At 48.6% G+C, this 19,700-nt stretch overlaps 2 protein-coding genes across 2 annotated transcripts in view; one reads left to right on the top strand and one right to left on the bottom strand.

Annotated features, from left to right (window-relative positions):
* Positions 1–840: 840 nt before the first annotated feature.
* On the top strand, positions 841–4,885 carry LOC148512563 (caveolin-3-like). Its single transcript, XM_088482054.1, has 2 exons — positions 841–1,054; positions 4,142–4,885. Exons 1-2 carry the CDS (start codon positions 968–970, stop codon positions 4,478–4,480), a joined length of 426 nt encoding a protein of 141 aa, XP_088338180.1. The 5' UTR covers positions 841–967; the 3' UTR covers positions 4,481–4,885.
* A 300-nt stretch (positions 4,886–5,185) lies between these two features.
* Positions 5,186–19,700, bottom strand: part of CACNA2D2 (calcium voltage-gated channel auxiliary subunit alpha2delta 2) — a gene marked incomplete at its 5' end in the record, with an annotated part of 228,365 nt that continues 213,850 nt past the window's right edge. Inside the window, 7 exons of the mRNA XM_088482022.1 lie at positions 5,186–7,653; positions 7,788–7,870; positions 9,019–9,128; positions 9,205–9,328; positions 10,510–10,565; positions 10,730–10,782; positions 11,422–11,574. Coding sequence (XP_088338148.1) covers positions 7,525–7,653; positions 7,788–7,870; positions 9,019–9,128; positions 9,205–9,328; positions 10,510–10,565; positions 10,730–10,782; positions 11,422–11,574 — 708 coding nt within the window. The remainder of the gene's footprint in view (positions 7,654–7,787; positions 7,871–9,018; positions 9,129–9,204; positions 9,329–10,509; positions 10,566–10,729; positions 10,783–11,421; positions 11,575–19,700) is intronic.

Genomic DNA, 19,700 nt, shown 5'->3' with positions numbered 1-19,700 from the left:
TAAAGCTAGGAGCACTGTCTATATATATATTTTGTTTCCTTATTTCATAAACCTTCTTGCAAATCTGCATCGTGCGTAGTAACGCCTGATATCTGTGCATTAAAGAGATACAGTAATATAACGATATTAAAGACATTCACTTATAAATACAGTAAAATAGTTCCTTATATTCTTGCACCATCATATGAATAATACAAAGATTTTATGTCATTTCCTGTGCAAATAAATGCAAAAATGTCTGACAGCCCCTATGGCGCCTGCGTTACCCTGAGTGTCCGCACAAAGGTGCTCTTACGATCGGGACAGACGGTATCAGAAATGTGTTGGAAGTGATGGTCGCTCCTGGGCGGTGGGTAATACTGCGCGCACAAATGGGAGTGTCACGGGCGTTTCAGTGCAAGGAGCTGCGTTCCCAGCCACAGACATAGGAGGCCAAAGACAGGCGCAGACACTGGACGAGGGCTGGTGCAAGCTTTAATGGTGTGACTGATAGGAGGCGCCAATCGGTATTACAGCACGGGCAGTAAAAGTGGTACAGAGGGGGAGGAGTTTATAGCGGCATTTGCATAAAGTCGCATATGGGCGACCACCAATAGTCGCTGCTGTGTGACTCAGGGCCTGTTGTATGGAGGAGTCTCGTACTTTCTTCCACAGAACATACCATTAATAAGTAACTTCAGCCCGTATACAAATGTCTGTGATGCGACTGTCCTGTCCTATTGTTCCACTCAGGCATTTCTTTCCCCCATTAAGAGCTTCCTGGGCCTCGGGCTGCACCAGTCTGGGCCCCACCTGACAATGGTCGCCATAGCACCTCTGCCGTCAGCAGTGAGGAGTAAACATGGCAGACAGCAGCCGCTGTTTGATGCTCAGCCCCATAGCAACCTCCTGAGCTCAGGTATAAGTAGGAGACAGGCACCAGGACAGGAATCATCTTCACCTGGCCGCAGCGCAAATCCCCGATCCCATGGCCGAAACTAAATCCATCCAAAATGAGCCCATGGCCCTGGACATGGAGAACCGCGACCCCAATAACATGAATGAGCATGTCAGGGTGAGTACCGCTGCAACATTGGGGAGTTATGGGGGGGGGGGGGGGGAGAGTGTGGACCCTCTTTTAAAAATAAAAAAAAAGTACAGGGGTAACCATGTAAGATCACTGCACCATTATAGGGGTAATTCATCTAATCCTGTGACTGATTTTGTCTGAACCAGATGCAGAAAGGGGCTTATTCTGCAAATGAATAAACTAAAACAAAATAAAAAGTAACAAAACATTCAAAAAGTCCAATCAAGAGAAAACGTCGGTGGTTATTTTACAAAACATCTAGTGCAGTGACAACATTTTAAGTTGACATCACGAAGGTGAAAAAAAAAAATTAACAAAAAGATAAATAAAACCCCAAAATAGTAGAGCGAGCAAATCTTTATCGGTATCCCATTAAAGTTACACTAGAAATACATTTATTTATTTTTTTCCCAAAATTTTTTAATTAAAAAAATAATAATAATAATAAAAAAAATATATATATATATTGGTTACACAATATTTAAAAATATGGATTTTAGAATAAATTTATATTTTGTTAATTTATTTATTTTTCTTATTTCTTTATAGACATAGATGTGATGGACAAATTTAAAAAGTTGCATTTATTCATTATTTAATTTAATTTCTGAACGGAATCATGAATAACTTCATTTAAAGACCTGTTTGCTCTGCACCTTTCTAAAGAGGAACCGCAAGCATGGCGGCTGAATCCTGTCTCAGCGGCTGCTGGTTGTCTTTGTCGCAGATTGTGGGGGTGTAACCACCTTCCTGGGCACGCTGCGTAATGTAAGGTGTTTGTGTAAGAGAGTAGCGTGGGGCGTGTATGGCAGAAGGGGCGATCAGCGTGTCCAAGGGGGTAACACAGTGTCCATACAGCATGCGGATTACATGGTACAGATAACACAATATATCTCCCGTATGTCTATAAGGGAAAGCTGAGAGCTGTAAGGACAGACACAGCCCCCAGAGAAGGGAGCGTTAGGTGTCTACACAAGATAATGCCAGATCACCCCATTATCAGTGGTTCCCAAACCTGAGAGATAACGTGGGGACGTTGCCTGTAGCAACCAACTAGATAAATGGTAGCTGATTGGTTGCTACAGTGAACTTCTCCACCTTATATCTAAGGTTTGATACATCTCCCCTTATATTTTTTTGTCTTCCTTCTGTGTTTTTCACCAAAGCCTTTATATTATCATGAAGATGTTTTTTCCATTTGCCTTTGCATATGACACAGCTTTGCTCTGCTTTCTGCAGTTGATACAACTATATCCACAGAGCACCTCTGCATACCTCCCAACGCTGCAATTATTGTACCTGGATTATACTGCACAAGGAGCATGGTAACTACCAGTAGGGGGTGGGCCACACACCCTGGGGGTGCCTAGTGTTGCTGAAGAATTAGACTGCCCCTAAGACTCCTTCCATCCCCTAAAATGTAACATGCTGTGACAAGAATCGGGGAATGGATCACACCTCCTTGTCCTACTAAACCCCTCGCAATGTGATTCTTATGTCTAACTTAGACAGTTGGGAGGTATGTCTATGTGTCATATCCAAGGGCAATAAAAAGTCTGATGCTGTCAGGATATGGTTTATCAGAGAATTATAATTTAGCTCATGTTCGCCTTTTTTAAAGTCATGTTGAGTGGAAGAAAAGCAATTCCTTTATGATGGGCGCCAGGGGCTAAACGCGTAGGTTTAACACTGGCGCATTTTGATGGCTGACAGTCACTCCAAAGTGAGCATATCCTCCATGTACTCGCCAGACGCCTCCGTAAACTAAAACTGCATCTACGTTCACAGCATGCCATGCAGGCACGCCACCTAATAACATCACTTAGGGGGCGTGACCTAGGGTAATGAGGCCACCCCCCCAATTTTGGTCGCGCGTGGCTCGCATTGTAACAGGCCGGCACAGGGTGCTCAGACTCCTGGACCCGGCCCTGATTACCACCTCTTTCTTTTGTTTATAGCAAATGTAATTAGTGATGAGAGAGGGGAAATCAGGGCTGTTTTATTCCATCTGTCACTTTTATGTGTTCGCGTTTCTCTATGGAAGGTGCGAAATGCGCTTCACTAACAGGATCTCAGCCAGCGCTGACACCACACAACATTCCCCTGTGACATTACTAATTAGGTTAGGAAAAGCCCAAATAATGATCTCAGTTATTGTGCTGCAAGTGTAACGGGCACAATATTAAGTTTAATTAACTCCCGTGTTGGCAATGTGATGTCTCCTTGTGATTATAGTGTGATAATTCTGCACTTATAACGATGAGTCTCTAATGCTTTGTTACTATGAATTAAAGTGATGCCGAGTAGAAAGTATGGCTGTCTGCGGAGCAAATCTTGTGGGGTATTTTCCAGCACTGCCCATACTCCAGAATGGAGAGCACGCAAGTACGGATGATGCGGAGCCTTACGCGTTTCGATTACATCTACACTTGCGGCCAAAGCGGTGTAACTGGGCTGTAACGGGATGCTGTAGCGTAGGCAAATTTCAGTGAGGGTGTGTGGATGGAACGGCGTGCTATGCAGAGTCAGACGCAAGTGGTAGTGCGCCCGTTTCCAGGACGCACACTCTGCCGTATGTTGCTGCGGAGTGGCTTTGGGAACGCGCGTCTAGTGCTGTGATTCTGTGTGTGAGCCTTTACGTACACGGAATTACTGTCCTGTATACCAATATAATCACTGATCACACTGTGCCGAATCCCTTTAGTGATCGATGCTATTAGCCATGTTTTAGCGATCGATTCGGCATTGTGATAAATGTTCACACACAGGAGGATATTTACCAAACCTTCTAAAAGGACAACTGGAGGTGTGACCACAGCAACCAATCAGCTTCTAGCTGTCATTTATCTCAGACATTCCATAAATGATAGCTATATTGTGATTGGTTACTATGGTCAACACCATCACTCTCTAGAAGACTCCGCAGAGTATAACAAGAGTTTAGTGTAAGTTTTACATTTTATATCACAATATAGTGAGTTTGCCAGCCGAGGTGTAACTAATAACCCGTAACATAGTGACTGTTCTAAAACAATCTCCCTGACAACCATCCTGTGTTGTATCTTCCACCAGGTCCTCTTTGAAGATGCCTTTGGAGAGCCTGAGGGGTCTCACAGCATCCCGGGGGTTTGGGGCATGTCCTACAAGACCTTTGGTGGAGTGAAGAACTGCTGCTACATTGTCCTGTCCGTGCTGTGCGGGTGCCCCCTGGCCTTCTGCTGGGCCCTGGACTTTGCCTGCATCCAGTGCTGCCACATCTGGTGCATCGGACCCTGTATACATATGTGGAAGATGAATGTTTCCTGCATTAAGACCTTCTGGAGCTCCTGCGTCCATTGCATGTGTGACCCGTGCTACGAGTCCTGCGGTCTGTGCTTCAGCCTCATCCGCGTACAAAATAAAAGCGGATGAGGGCACCGCCGTAGTTTCCTGCTGCACCTCTGGACAATTCTCTATCACCGATATCCTAGATGTCCGCACAGTATAACTGCAGCACAACTCTAAGTACCCCTCCTGTACTGTGATGTGACAGAGTACCCACCACCTACACAGTAATCCAGAGACCACAGCCCAGCAGTCCTCTAGGGACCAGCACAGAACATCGGCTGTCAGGATGCAGTCTCAGGATTACTGGCTCAGCCCATAAACTGGCAGCCTCCACTACAGGTGACAGGTAGACCGCCACGGTGACCCGAGACCGCAGTACTTGTCTAACAAGGCGGACAATCACATCTTCTGTGTATGTACAGAGATCACATAAAACATGTTAAGAAAAATTCTGGTGCATAATTGGGTCACAATCATTAAAAAATAAAGTGCGGATACTTTTATACCTATTTGCTTGTACCGTGGTTCTTTTCTATATGACCGGCTTTAAATCAACAGCCCTCCTTGCAAATAGGTGTAGTCCCCACACAAGGGCATTACATTCATTACAATATTAATTCAGCTCCCTCGTTACAGTATGGGATAAAAGTATATATATATATATCTCTCACCCGTGTCGTCACGCACATACAGGGTAACACACGGAGCCGTGTACACATATCATGCTACCACAAAAGCTCCATTGCACGTGGAAAATAGTCGCTGACTGAATCAGGAAACAGGCCGAGATGAAGTGAAAATATGCACATTATTTATTAACTGATTCTTTGTAATAAACCATTTGAAAATATTTTACAAGTCAATCACACACGCACGATATCTTACAAACTCTCTGTCACTTGTTGAACTTTTCTGTACAAATAAATAAGTAAAGAAATAAACTTTGCTCCAGTTAACGGAAAAAAGCCACTAACCGATGGAGAGAGATTTCAGCAGCGATGACCCTCGAGCCTCCAAGAAATATATATATATATATAATATTTATATATATTTATAGGTATTTATATGTGATTTATTTCTCATTTGGAATGGAGGATCTGACTAAAACGAGAGCAGACAGATGCCTGAGCATACAGGACCCCCTCCAATTCTTAGCACAGTCACGTTCCCAAAACACGGCCCAAACACACACGCAAAAGCTACAAGCAAAAATGACCATTATGGGGCTTACCTAATGATTCCTATTTCCATACTGTACCCTCCCGCCACCCCCTGGGCTCCAGCTAAGGTCGGCTAGGTGGGGCTCGTGTAACATGGATGGTGCCTCCTGTGTAATTCAGAACGCGGGGAGGTCGCTAGATGTGGATGATATGATATGTGTTTGGGATGCATGATACATACCAGGTGACCTCAGTAAAAGTCCGTAAGGACGAATGGAAGGAGAAGGGACGGCAGGAGAGGCGCAGAGGACCCCCAAGTTGGGCTAGGTTACAATCCCGTCCAAGCAAAAAATAATTGTATTCATTAGAGCAAAGTTCTAGGGAGCAATAAGCATCTATATGAGTTCTAGATGGAGACGGAGATCCCAAGGCAAGGACAAGAGGCTTAGTTGAAGCAAGGAGCTTGGTGGGAAGTACCTTGAGGTACAGGAGAAGGCCGCTAGGGGGATAGAGGGCGTACTAGAGAGAAATGCGTTGGGTAACTGTTGGTACTGTAGCTGGGTACAGAACGTGACAGGAGAAGACAGGACACACCTAATATTTAGAAGTTATGGTCTTGGCATCCTGTGACCAGATTCTGCTTCCTGACATTAATACTACAGCAGACGATCGGCGCAGAAAATGTCGGAAACCTTTACTATCGCGGCTGGTTCGGTCAGCAGTGGAATCCGCCCAGGTATTGTGCTGTGACTGGAGAGTTGTTCAATATTCATCTTATTTGTGCTGACGGTGTGACAGGTCTGTGCGCGCTTGTGAGACCGCGGTTCCCCTGTGCTTGTGAAATGATTGTGCTCTGTCCCACAACTACATAGAAATAATGAGACTCTACACGGATAGGGAGTATCGCACCGGAAGATGGTGGTGGTGTCTCCACTCTGGTTATATAAATACGAGGAGGAGCGGAGCGCCACCGGCTGGGTGCAGATTGTCCACATTACCAGACGTTACCCTGCAGATTGTTCTGTACCAGTCGCAGTATGACACAGGCAATAGGTGCTGCATCTTCCAACTGTGCCCATGATGGCGGACGCGTCTCGGTGCCAGCGTCATGGGCGGTGCTTACAGCATCACTGCTGCAGGAGTAGCTGTGACAACGCCAGAAACCTGCTTCTTTGGTACAATACTGTACGGTCAGGAGGTGTGAGGGTAAGAACAACATGGAGCCCCAAGTAGGGGAGATAAGCTGCCTTTGGCACTCAAGGATGCTGACAAACTACAGTCTCTAGAACCTAAAGGATTCTGGGAAATGTAGTTCCGTTGTGTCAGCCCTCAGCACTGGATTGTGGCACAGGGTACGAGGCTCTGTGTGATGTATGAAGAGCTGACACCGCGGGGGGTGGAGTCCCGCTAATATTACCGTCCGTCCTCCGCCCCCCCTCCCCAGTGGCATCGGCCCATCCCAGATTTCAGACCCAGTTTGATTCCAGCTCCTTTGGGTATGACAATGACATGAGGAGCCATGATGACATGGTCATGGATGAATATGACTTTATCACTGTGTTACCTCTGACCCCTGACTCATTCCAGGAGCAAAAATGGACGTAGAAGTCAGAGAACACAAAACATCACGGTGACTCTGAGACCCCCATCTTAGAGAAGGGAAATGGGAAACCTTGGGGCAACAAACAGGAAGCATGGAGACAGGTGAACAGGAAACAGGAAATCCTCAGGACCAGGAAGTTCTTCTCCTTGACAAATAAGCGCGGATGTGGTTCTCCTGACTTGCCACAGTAACTTCCGATGACACTGAAATGTCTTCTTGTTGTCACGGTAAAAACATCCAAATTAGGTGGTGGTTGTGGTGATATCTCTGCCCGACGCGCAAGAGAGGCGTTTCCCTGTGTGTCGGGGCAACCACGTCACTAAACAAGAAGTGGCCTCAGGAAGGAGGGAGGAAGCCGGCCAGGTCTAGAGCCCCCTACTGGTGGTGGGTGATGTGCAGCTGGGGACAACACACAACAGCAACAACTGAAGAAACACCAGCAAGAGCCAGGACGGCCGGAACATAGAGCCCCTTCCACAGTCCGACGTGTCCTCCTAGATGAAGAGATGGGCACAGTTACATGGGGCCACCAGGGGCGAGGGTCTTTCTGGGAACACTGGTCCTAGAGTGTGATACACTATATAGACAACACTATGAATAGATCACACATATGAAATTATGCACCTACCATCGTGTTGTAGTCAAAGCAGACATGAGGACCTTTGCGGTACCGAGGCATCTGCACCAACTCGCACTGTTCTGGACCCTCCGCTGGGATTAAGAGTTAATGGACAATAAGAGCTGACAAACGCCCAAATCCTAACTCAGATCACACAGTATCTACATTCTCACATCTGAAATAGGTCTACACAAAAGTCCATGTGATGTCCACACCGTTTCCTAGACACCACCGCGTCCCGGCCAACAGGAGCTTCAGCCACTACTCTCTGGTGCCACCACATAGGGGCATGAAGGAGCTGGGAGAGATAACGTTCTCCATGTTGTCCGTAATATAACAATACTCTGATTGGCTACCACTGCTTCTAGCCCCGCCTACTTCATCTCTAGTGCAAACACTTCAGAAGCTTGAATACAATAGGGCAGAGGTTCACAAACGTGGTCCTCAAGGTCCTAACAGTCCAGGTTTTAAGCAGAATTATGCTTGGGCACAAGTAACATAGGGGGCGATTCAGACCCCGGTTACAAGCGGGCGTTCGCTAGCCGCCGATGTTTAATTACTGAGCATACGTAAAGTACACAGTGCGCGTGAGCAAACCTATCACAGCGATCTGGAAGCAATTGCTCGTAGCACACCAAAGGCCCGCAAGCTTGAGTGACATTAGATACCATTAGGGGCGTTGACGGGGGGAGTGGTTGTGTGAACGCAGGCGTGTCAGAGCGTCTGAACGCAGTTTCATGAGCGTCCATAATTAACACGCATCATCAACATTGGCGTCACAGGGCTGGATTAAAGTCAGCAGCTCTCGCAGTGTTTGTGGTAGCCTCCGGTCTACCTTAGCGGTGTGAATGGGTCCGATGGTGCACGACGGTACCGATGTTCCCCTTAAGTAGCGGCATCTCACCGTTCACTCGTAGCGGGAATTGAGTGGACTTTAGTAGCGGATGGGCGTATGCATGCTTGTACAGCGTGTGCCTCTGCGATTGAATACACATGCTACGTCCCGCACCGAGCGATCAGGTCTGAATCGCCCCCATAGTTAGGACCTCAGTCAATTTGATTTTACCATCTGTGCTCCACCATGGATATCCTTAAAACCTTGACTGTTGAGGGCAGAGTCTGAGAACCACTGCAACAGGGGGTTTGGCCATTGTCAGCAGCATGTAATATAGAAGTGTACATGATATATTTACTGTCCACAAGCCCTGAGGGTCTCACCGCCCCTGTAATAGAAGGATACAGCGGGTCTCCGCTTGGTCTAGTTTCATGGCGTCGCACTGACTGCACATCAACTTCTCCGCCACCACAAAGAGCAGGTTTGTGTTTGCCAGTCTCTGGGCGTGGAAATACCTGAGGGGAGAGGGAAGACTGGTCAGCAGGGACCTATATAACCCCGACGTGGCCCGATCCACTGAACCTGACTCACCGGGAGCATGGGCCACAATCTATAATGGCCGTGTACGTGGAATTGATGTTGCTGAAGTAATACTGGGTCTGCTTCATGATGCAGCTGGCCTCGCGGGAATCCATGCTGTCCGCCATGATGTCATCTGTGAGGAAACAAAGGACAGGGTGTGTCCTGACAGAGGGTCATAGTCTACCTGCCTGAGGGGAACAAGATGGCGTCTAGAGGAGGGTGTAGCTGACGGGACTTTAATGCATAACCTGCAGGGGGAGAGGCGTAAAGGGCAGAGCATAGAGAAACTGCGCCGTTCTATGCAGGGAAACCATGCTATGCTTCCAATAATAAAGGGTCACTACGGCAAAGGCGTAACGAGCTTAATAGCGCAGCGGAAAGGCCCAAGTTCCCGGTCCCCTGAGTATTTATGAGATTCTCACTATTGCCGTCCCCCTGTGTCCAATCTTCGAGACATACTCGGCCGCTGCGCGACATGGTAACTGCGCTGCCTGGACAATGCGCACTGTCTAGGCCGAGTCTCCAATTGAAAATCATACTAATCAGGGTAAGAACGCTACAACAGACGCCACTGGGACTAAGGGCCTGATTCAGAGCCGGACGCTATTTGCGCTCGCTCGTTCAGAAAAAAGGGGTGGCTATTCAAATGAACCGTTCGCTCTTTGCGGTCTGTTCACGCCTCTAGGTCTGAACGAGCGTACAAAACATGCGGCCGTTTTTTAGAAAACTACGCCTACTCGGGCCGCTCGCATCCTACATCATGTCCGCTATTTATTAAATTAATCGAGTACATCGACCAGCGTATGAACTGCTCGCTATTCTTGTGGTTGGTTTTTGCTACCACATTCTTGCGAGCAGTTCTGACTATAAAATAACCCAGTGACGTGGTCATTGACGCTGCTGTATTAATTATGCACACCCATAAAACGCCCGTTTTGACCTTTAAGCACGCCTGCGTTCGGATCTCCACTCCCCGTTTTCAAGCACCTTCCCCTGTTACCGCCCACATACGCCTCCTCCTGTCACTCAAAATAGCAGCCATTCGCTATTTAGCGAACAAACGATTTTCGGCCGCACTGACTGGTTTGCGCATGCGTATTACGATCCGTACGCATGCGCAGATGTGCGAACATCGGTCAGAACGAACGAGCGGCCGCTTACGAGCGGCTCTGAATCAGGCCCACAGCACATACTGAATTTATCGCTCCCAATACTTCTCCCACAAACTCAGGACAACCCCCCTCCAATATCCTGAGGTCCCACAAACCATTGCATAGTCAGACTCGGCCCGAGTCTCGCACCCCTGGTCCTTACCTGCCTGCATCCAGCTGTTGTACGTCAGGCTGAGGAGGAGGTGCTGCAATAGGGACCTGTAGGGATTGTACATTATAAGCACGTAGATAATAATCATAGCCAGGGATTATCAGAGTAACCCATGGGACGAGTACAGAGGTCAGGTACTGATGTGGTTACGGCTGGTAAGATACTGGAAGATAACATGACCAAGTACTGGGCTGCGAATCATCACACTTACCAGGCGGCCGCAGAGGATAACCAGGCCAGATTCAGGATATCGGCAATTGTTGGCTGGGGGAGAAGAGGAATCGGTCAGTGAGGAGCAAACTAACCCTCATATATAACAGCCCACTTGGCCCCCTTACTAGACCGCCACCCCAAAGAATGAAAGGGTTTCTGTACGAAGGGCACTCCTCACCCCTCAGCTTCATAACAGCCACATTTCACCAGTCAGCGACTAACCAACTACCCAGAATCCTGGGTGCCGAGGGGCTGGTGGGCGCTGACAGGAAATGGGAGGATTTGAAGTTCGGCAAAATTGTCCATGAATATAAAATGGGACAACGCCTATATCTGTCAGATCGCCTGATGGCGTATGTCCTGAGGTTCTTCTCCTGCAGGCGCAGTTAGATACAGCCCGCTGGGGAGTGTATGTGACCGACTCAACCCACAGAGAGGCCGGGACTTTCATTTACCAAAAGTATTCTTTAGGGAAACCCACAAAAATACTGACTTATTCTTGTAGAGGTGTTTTTTTTAGTTTGTCAGCCGGATGTTTACCAGCTGCTATAGAACTATAAGTCCCAGCATGCCTGCCACCTAAAATCAAGCTAGAGCCGCAGGTTACTTATAAAAGTTCCTATAACATCCTGAGCTCCTGCCTGCAGTAACATAGAACATGGTTCCAGCGATAAAACTGCCCCCACTCACCACAAAGATACCCCGGGGAGCTGCCCCTTTGTTGCTCTCCGTTTTGGGGGCACACAGAGACTGGTAGTCGTAAGACTCCTTCCGCGTGAAGAAAGAACTGTTATACAGCGCGCCCATGAGATTCGGGTCCACCTCGCTGAAGAACTTTCCCACCTACAGTAATAACAACAGATAATTAAATTACAAAACAATATTATATATTATAACAAAGGTCCTCACAATGCGAAACAGACGCTAGAGATGGCCGGCTGCGCAGAAGAGGCGGGGAAGTGACCGTTTCCTAAATGCGACTTTATACGGAAACAAAGCACTTAAAGTAAAACCAGTCACCGGTTCCAATGAATCCGTTGGGTGCACCCTCTGCCCTCGGAACGGCCTCCACCAGCCAAGTTCTCCCCCTATAATGTGTTCCCAGGTCCCGTCCCCGGTGCTTGGAAATCTCACAATATAGCGGAAGACATTTATCAGTAACTGTGATGTCGCTCGGCTGCCGATCTACTCGCAGCGCATTCATCCCGGCTTTCACGTGACAATTACAGGCATAAATGCTCCGTGAAAGGAAATTAACCTCACTTTAAATGATACACGTTTATGTATGAAAACTGGCTCCGATGTGACAACAACAATCCAGGACGCATTACCGGAGACGTGATTACAGGGACGGGAGGCGGATTTCCAGGACGCATTACCGGAGACGTGATTACAGGGACGGGAGGCGGATTTCCAGGACGCATTACCGGAGACGTGATTACAGGGACGGGAGGCGGATTTCCAGGACGCATTACCGGAGACGTGATTACAGGGACGGGAGGCGGATTTCCAGGACGCATTACCGGAGACGTGATTACAGGGACGGGAGGCGGATTTCCAGGACGCATTACCGGAGACGTGATTACAGGGACGGGAGGCGGATTTCCAGGACGCATTACCGGAGACGTGATTACAGGGACGGGAGGCGGATTTCCAGGACGCATTACCGGAGACGTGATTACAGGGACGGGAGGCGGATTTCCAGGACGCATTACCGGAGACGTGATTACAGGGACGGGAGGCGGATTTCCAGGACGCATTACCGGAGACGTGATTACAGGGACGGGAGGCGGATTTCCAGGACGCATTACCGGAGACGTGATTACAGGGACGGGAGGCGGATTTCCAGGACGCATTACCGGAGACGTGATTACAGGGACGAGAGGCGGATTTCCAGGAAGCATTACCGGAGACGTGATTACAGGGACGGGAGGCGGATTTCCAGGACGCATTACCGGAGACGTGATTACAGGGACGGGAGGCGGATTTCCAGGACGCATTACCGGAGACGTGATTACAGGGACGGGAGGCGGATTTCCAGGACGCATTACCGGAGACGTGATTACAGGGACGGGAGGCGGATTTCCAGGACGCATTACCGGAGACGTGATTACAGGGACGGGAGGCGGATTTCCAGGACGCATTACCGGAGACGTGATTACAGGGACGGGAGGCGGATTTCCAGGACGCTTTACCGGAGACGTGATTACAGGGACGGGAGGCGGATTTCCAGGACGCATTACCGGAGACGTGATTACAGGGACGGGAGGCGGATTTCCAGGACGCATTACCGGAGACGTGATTACAGGGACGGGAGGCGGATTTCCAGGACGCATTACCGGAGACGTGATTACAGGGACGGGAGGCGGATTTCCAGGACGCATTACCGGAGACTTGATTACAGGGACGGGAGGCGGATTTCCAGGAAGCATTACCGGAGACGTGATTACAGGGACGGGAGGCGGATTTCCAGGAAGCATTACCGGAGACGTGATTACAGGGACGGGAGGCGGATTTCCAGGACGCATTACCGGAGACGTGATTACAGGGACGGGAGGCGGATTTCCAGGACGCATTACCGGAGACGTGATTACAGGGACGGGAAGCGGATTTCCAGGACGCATTACCGGAGACGTGATTACAGGGACGGGAGGCGGATTTCCAGGACGCATTACCGGAGACGTGATTACAGGGACGGGAGGCGGATTTCCAGGACGCATTACCGGAGGCGTGATTACAGGGGACGGGAGGCGGATTTCCAGGACGCATCACCGTAGGCGTGATTACAGGGACGGGAGGCGGATTTCTCGTTGCAGAGTAAAGTTATACATTTGTTATACATTGTTAAAGTTAATTTAATTGCAAACAAAAGATAATAAAGTCTGATGTAACGTTTGTCACTGGTACCTGGTCCGGCAATATGACGGCACATGTACACATCCCCATAGCCTGACATCCAGTATGGCCTTATATGCAGGTAACCTATGGCGGCACATGTACACATCCCCATAGCCTGACATCCAGTATGGCCTTATATGCAGGTAACCTATAGTGGCACATGTACACATCCCCATAGCCTGACATCCAGTATGGCCTTATATGCAGGTAACCTATGGCGGCACATGTACACATCCCCATAGCCTGACATCCAGTATGGCCTTATATGCAGGTAACCTATGGCGGCACATGTACACATCCCCATAGCCTGACATCCAGTATGGCCTTATATGCAGGTAACCTATGGCGGCACATGTACACATCCCCATAGCCTGACATCCAGTATGGCCTTATATGCAGGTAACCTATGGCGGCACATGTACACATCCCCATAGCCTGACATCCAGTATGGCCTTATATGCAGGTAACCTATGGCGGCACATGTACACATCCCCATAGCCTGACATCCAGTATGGCTTTATATGCAGGTAACCTATGGCGGCACATGAACACATCCCCATAGCCTGACATCCAGTATGGCCTTATATGCAGGTAACCTATGGCGGCACATGTACACATCCCCATAACCTGACATCCAGTATGGCCTTATATGCAGGTAACCTATGGCGGCACATGTACACATCCCCATAGCCTGACATCCAGTATGGCCTTATATGCAGGGGGTATCATACACCTCCTGCTGCATTTGCATATTAGCAAAGACAGAAATCAGCATGTATGGATTAGGTTGGACATCATGTTCAGCTTGTATGGAGAAGGTTGGACCTCGTGTTCAGCATCGTGTTCAGTTTGTATGGAAAAGGTAGGACATCGTGTTCAGCGTGTATGGAGAAGGTTGGACATCGTGTTCAGTGTGTATGGAGAAGGTTGGACATCGTGTTCAGCGTGTATGGAGAAAGTGTTCAGCATGTATGGAGAAGGTAGGACATTGTGTTCAGCGTGTATGGAGAAGGTTGGATATCGTGTTCAGTATGTATGGAGAAAGTGTTCAGCATGTATGGAGAAGGTTGGATATCGTGTTCAGTATGTATGGAGAAAGTGTTCAGTATGTATGGAGAAAGTGTTCAGCGTGTATGGAGAAAGTGTTCAGCATGTATGGAGAAGGTAGGACATCGTGTTCAGCGTGGATGGAGAAGGTAGGACATCATGTTCAGCGTGTATGGAGAAGGTTGGACATCGTGTTCAGTGTGTATGGAGAAAGTGTTCAGCTTGTATGGGGAAGGTAGGACATCGTGTTCAGCGTGCATGGAGAAGGTAGGACATCGTGTTCATCATGTATGGAGAATGTTGGACAACGTGTTCGGTGTGTATGGAGAAGGTTGTACATTGTGTTCAGCATGTATGGAGAAGGAAGGACATAGTGTTCAGTGTGTATGGAGAAGGTTGTACATTGTGTTCAGCATGTATGGAGAAGGAAGGACATAGTGTTCAGTGTGTATGGAGAAGGTAGGACATCGTGTTCAGCGTGGATGGAGAAGGTAGGAAATCATGATCAGCGTGCATGGAGAAGGTAGGACATCGTGTTCAGCGTGTATGGGGAAGGTAGGACATCGTGTTCAGCGTGCATGGAGAAGGTAGGACATCGTGTTCAGCGTGTATGGAGAAGGTTGGACATCGTGTTCGGTGTGTATGGAGAAGGTTGTACATTGTGTTCACCATATATGGAGAAGGTTGGACATCGTGTTCGGTGTGCATGGAGAAGGTTGTACATTGTGTTCAGCATGTATGGAGAAGGAAGGACATAGTGTTCAGTGTGTATGGAGAAGGTAGGACATCGTGTTCAGCGTGGATGGAGAAGGTAGGACATTATGTTCAGCGTGCATGGAGAAGGTAGGACATCGTGTTCAGCGTGTATGGGGAAGGTAGGACATCATGTTCAGCGTGCATGGAGAAGGTAGGACATCGTGTTCAGCGTGTATGGGGAAGGTAGGACATCGTGTTCAGCGTGCATGGAGAAGGTAGGACATCGTGTTCAGCGTGTATGGAGAAGGTTGGACATCGTGTTCGGTGTGTATGGAGAAGGTTGTACATTGTGTTCAGCATGTATGGAGAAGGAAGGACATAGTGTTCAGCGTGTATGGAGAAGGTTGGACATTGTGTTCAGCATGTATGGAGAAGGAAGGACATAGTGTACAGTGTGTATGGAGAAGGTAGGACATCGTGTTCAGCGTGCATGGAGAAGGTAGGACATCGTGTTCAGCGTGTATGGGGAAGGTAGGACATCGTGTTCAGCGTGCATGGAGAAGGTAGGACATCGTGTTCGGTGTGTATGGAGAAGGTTGTACATTGTGTTCAGCATGTATGGAGAAGGAAGGACATAGTGTTCAGCGTGTATGGAGAAGGTTGGACATTGTGTTCACCATATATGGAGAAGGTAAGGACGCCAAATCACCGGTTGGAGGTGAAAGTGCACAGATCTGGCAACACCAGGAGGGATGAGAGAGGGGATTGTGCTCACAGTGCGGCCAATTCCTCTGCCGTCCCTTCTTGGGTGAACTGGAAATGACCTCACACATAGAGGCTGATTTTCTAGGTAATCTATTGGGACCAGTCAGCTGACATAGAAATACCATTGCTGTAAGGTCTGGCGATATAACTATTTATTACTCCTAGATACATGGGATGCTGTAAGGTCTGGCGATATAACTATTTATTACTCCTAGATACATGGGATGCTGTAAGGTCTGGCGATATAACTATTTATTACTCCTAGATACATGGGATGCTGTTTAGGGTCTGTTTGTTTGTATTAGAATTTTATGACTTGTATCTGGTGTGGGTGAGGTTATTGGGGGTTGGGGTGTAATCAGTGACTACACATGTATGCTTCACTATATACTCAGTAGGTTTCAGGCTGCATACAGTAGGTTTTTAAATGGTATATGCACAGTATAATTTAAAGAATTAGACAAGAGTTAAACAGGAGGAGACAGGAGGACAACATTTGAAGAAGAACTCTTTACAACTTGAAAAGGATCTTATGAGCTTTTGGATACCCTGCAACTCAGCCACCAACTTTCATTATAACCTGAACACACCTTATGCCAGCAGCCTGCTTCAGCATTGCGGCATTTTAATTTTTGAATGTATGTTTTTTGACCCTACACTGTTTATTATTCCTACACCACTACCAATTTATCTCTACACCACTATAGTATCTGCCATTTTTAAACACCTTCTCATCTATAAGAATGCTTTAATCCCTAATTTAAAGTCCTGCAACTTTAACACCTTTAAGCTCATTTTGTTTATTATATACTCTTGTAGTTGTGCCTTTACATCTACTAACACTGGGCCTGATTCAGACCCGCTCGTGAGCGCTGAGCGCTCGCAAGCGGGTCGATGGTGCCCAAGTGTGCATGCACACGACGGAGGCCACTCCGTCCTGCGCATGCGCGAGACCCGAATAACGACGGCCCAGCCGCACCAAATTGGGCGTGCTGTCGATGGTGATTGACAGCACGCCCCCTTTGGTGGGTGTGCCGGGGGCGTGGCTGCCCAGACGGAGGCGTTCCCATGGGAACGCCTACCGTCTGGGTCCGGCCAAAAGCACTCCAGGGCTTGCGGCAGCGAGACCCTACCGCAGGGTCTCGTCGCAAGCCCGATGGTCGCGATGGTCATGGCCGCTCGCTATAGCTGTGGGTGGTCACCCACAGCTATGCGAGCGGCCAGGAGGCCGCTCAAAAATGAAGGAGGGACGGCCCTGATTCAGAGCGAGCGCTCTTGTCAGAGGGTCCGGCTCTGAATCAGGGCCACTTCCTTTTATCTGATTTTTAGACATTTTAACTGTGCTATTCCTGTATCTCACTCTCATCTCTATTACTGCCGTTTCCATCCCCCCCCAATCCCTCATCTACGCAATGTCTCTCTTTTCTTCTACTCCCCTCCTCACTCAGAAGCTACATAATACTTTCCTCTACCACCAGTTCCCATTTATTTTCTCCCTCCATAGTCTCCTCCATTTTCTCCTATCCCTCCCTCCTCTCCTCGGTCTTCCTTCATCCCATCTAGTACTCTCCACCGCATCTCCCGTAAGTCATAAGCCCTGCACCCTCCCTTTTCTCCAAGTTACACCTCTTCTTCTCAACCCACACCACACTAAACCTCCACCTTGCCCACCACCTGCTGTCACCCTTCCTCACTCAGAAGCCCACCACGTACCCACACTCTCCTTATTCCCATGCTCTAAATCAATCTCAACCCCACGCTACAGCAACCCTACAATCTCCTTCTCTCTCCTCCCAACTCTGGGCCTAATTCAGAGCCGGACGCTCTGACAAGAGCGCTCGCTCTGAATCAGGGCCCTCTTACCTATTATTGGAGCGGCGTCTTGGACGCTCGCATAGCTGTGGGTTACCACCCACAGCTTATGCGAGCGTCCATGATGATGGTCGCGATGGTCAAGACCATTGCGACCATCGGGGTTGCGACGAGACTCTACGGTAGGGTCTCGCTGCCGCAAGCCCAGGAGTGCTTTTGGCTCTATCAAGGCTCCCTCTGTCATGCGCATGCGCAATAGGGCACCATCAACCCACCTGCGAACGCTCAGCGCTCGCGAGCGGGTCTGAATCAGGCCCTCTGTCCCTCTCTCCTGCCTCCTCTGGAATGCCAGTCCTATCTATAATCAACTGGTCTGGTCCATTACTGCTTCATATTCAACTCCTTCAATCTACCAGCCATCACCAAATCCTGGACTTCCCCATCTGACACCATTTCTCCTGCAGCTATCTCCTTTGGGTGCCTCACATTCTTTCACACTCCCTGGCCTGGAGGTTGCCACAGTGTTGGGGTACTTCTATCATCTGGTCACTCCCGCCAACTCTCACCTTCTAAACTCTCCACTTCATTGTCTGCATTCAATGCTCATATCAGTGGCCTTTTCCAACTTCCTCGAGTAGCTGCCTTTCCTCGTCCCCCTGGCCTTAACTCAAAATTTCATGTTAACTTTGCTTCTTGGCTTCTAACCTTGAAATGGGCTCTCAAGACCCCTTTCTTCCTCAAAGCTGTCCAGCTCTCATCCTAACCCACTACTCCATGTTCCTTCCTCACAATCCAGCCCAATTGTGTCACCCCTGTTTGTCTGCCCTCTCCCCTTTAGAATGTAAGCTCTCACAAGCAGGACCCTCTTCCCTCATGTGCTTCTCCCTCACTTACTCCTACTTTAATTTACAACAGCACCTAACCCTTGGTTGCTGACACCATGATGTTTATCTAAGTGTTATGCAGCAATGTATAAATCATGTACTTGTCCTGCATTGTTTGTACTATTATTAACTGTTTTTCTTGTGTGCTCATTTGTCTATGTACTTGTCTTTTATTATGTTATTAACAGTTTCTTATATAGCGCAGCATATTACGTTACGCTTTACAATTGGAACATTAATAGAACAAAACTGGGCAATAACAGACAGATATATACTTAGGAAGGCCCTGCTCGCAAGCTTACAGTGTGCGCATTTGTTTATGTACTTTGTAAGGTGCTGCGGAACCCTTGTGGCACCATATAAATAAAGGATAATAATAATAATAGAGGCTGATGGAGGACATCAGCCAGTGGGCCTGATTCAGAGCCGGACGCTCTGACCAGAGCGCTCGCTCTGAATTAGGGCCCTCCGACCTAAAAATGGAGCGGCCTCTTGGACGCTCGCATAGCTGTGGGTTACCACCCACAGCTTATGCGAGCGTCCATGATGATGGTCGCGATGGTCTAGACCATCGCGACCATCGGGCTTGCGACGAGACCCTGCGGTAGGGTCTCGGTGACCGCAAGCCCTGGAGTGATTTTGGCTCTATCAGAGCAGAGAGCACTCCCACTGACATCACTAGTAATGTCAGTGGGGCCGGAACCAGACGGTAGGCGTTCCCATGGGAACGCCTCCGTCTCTCAGCCACGCCCCCGGCACGCCCACTAAAGGGGGCGTGCTGTCAGTCACCATCGACAGCACGCCCCCTTTGGTGCGAGACCCGGAGCGACAGCTTGGCTGTCGCTATGCGGGTCTCGCGCATGTGCA

Source organism: Taudactylus pleione, unplaced genomic scaffold (genome assembly GCF_031769625.1).
Source record: "Taudactylus pleione unplaced genomic scaffold, aTauple2 ptg000281l, whole genome shotgun sequence".
NCBI lineage: Eukaryota > Metazoa > Chordata > Amphibia > Anura > Myobatrachidae > Taudactylus > Taudactylus pleione.
The sequence above is the reverse complement of the archived record's forward strand: the minus strand, read 5'-3'. Positions and strand labels throughout refer to the sequence as shown.

What these genes read in the sequence shown, in the direction of transcription:
- LOC148512563 (XM_088482054.1), top strand. Translation starts at nt 968, where the DNA reads ATGGCCGAAACTAAATCCATCCAAAATGAGCCCATGGCCCTGGACATG. An exon ending in ACATGAATGAGCATGTCAGG is followed by an intron (nt 1,055 to 4,141) that starts GTGAGTACCGCT and finishes ATCTTCCACCAG; the next exon opens with GTCCTCTTTGAAGATGCCTT.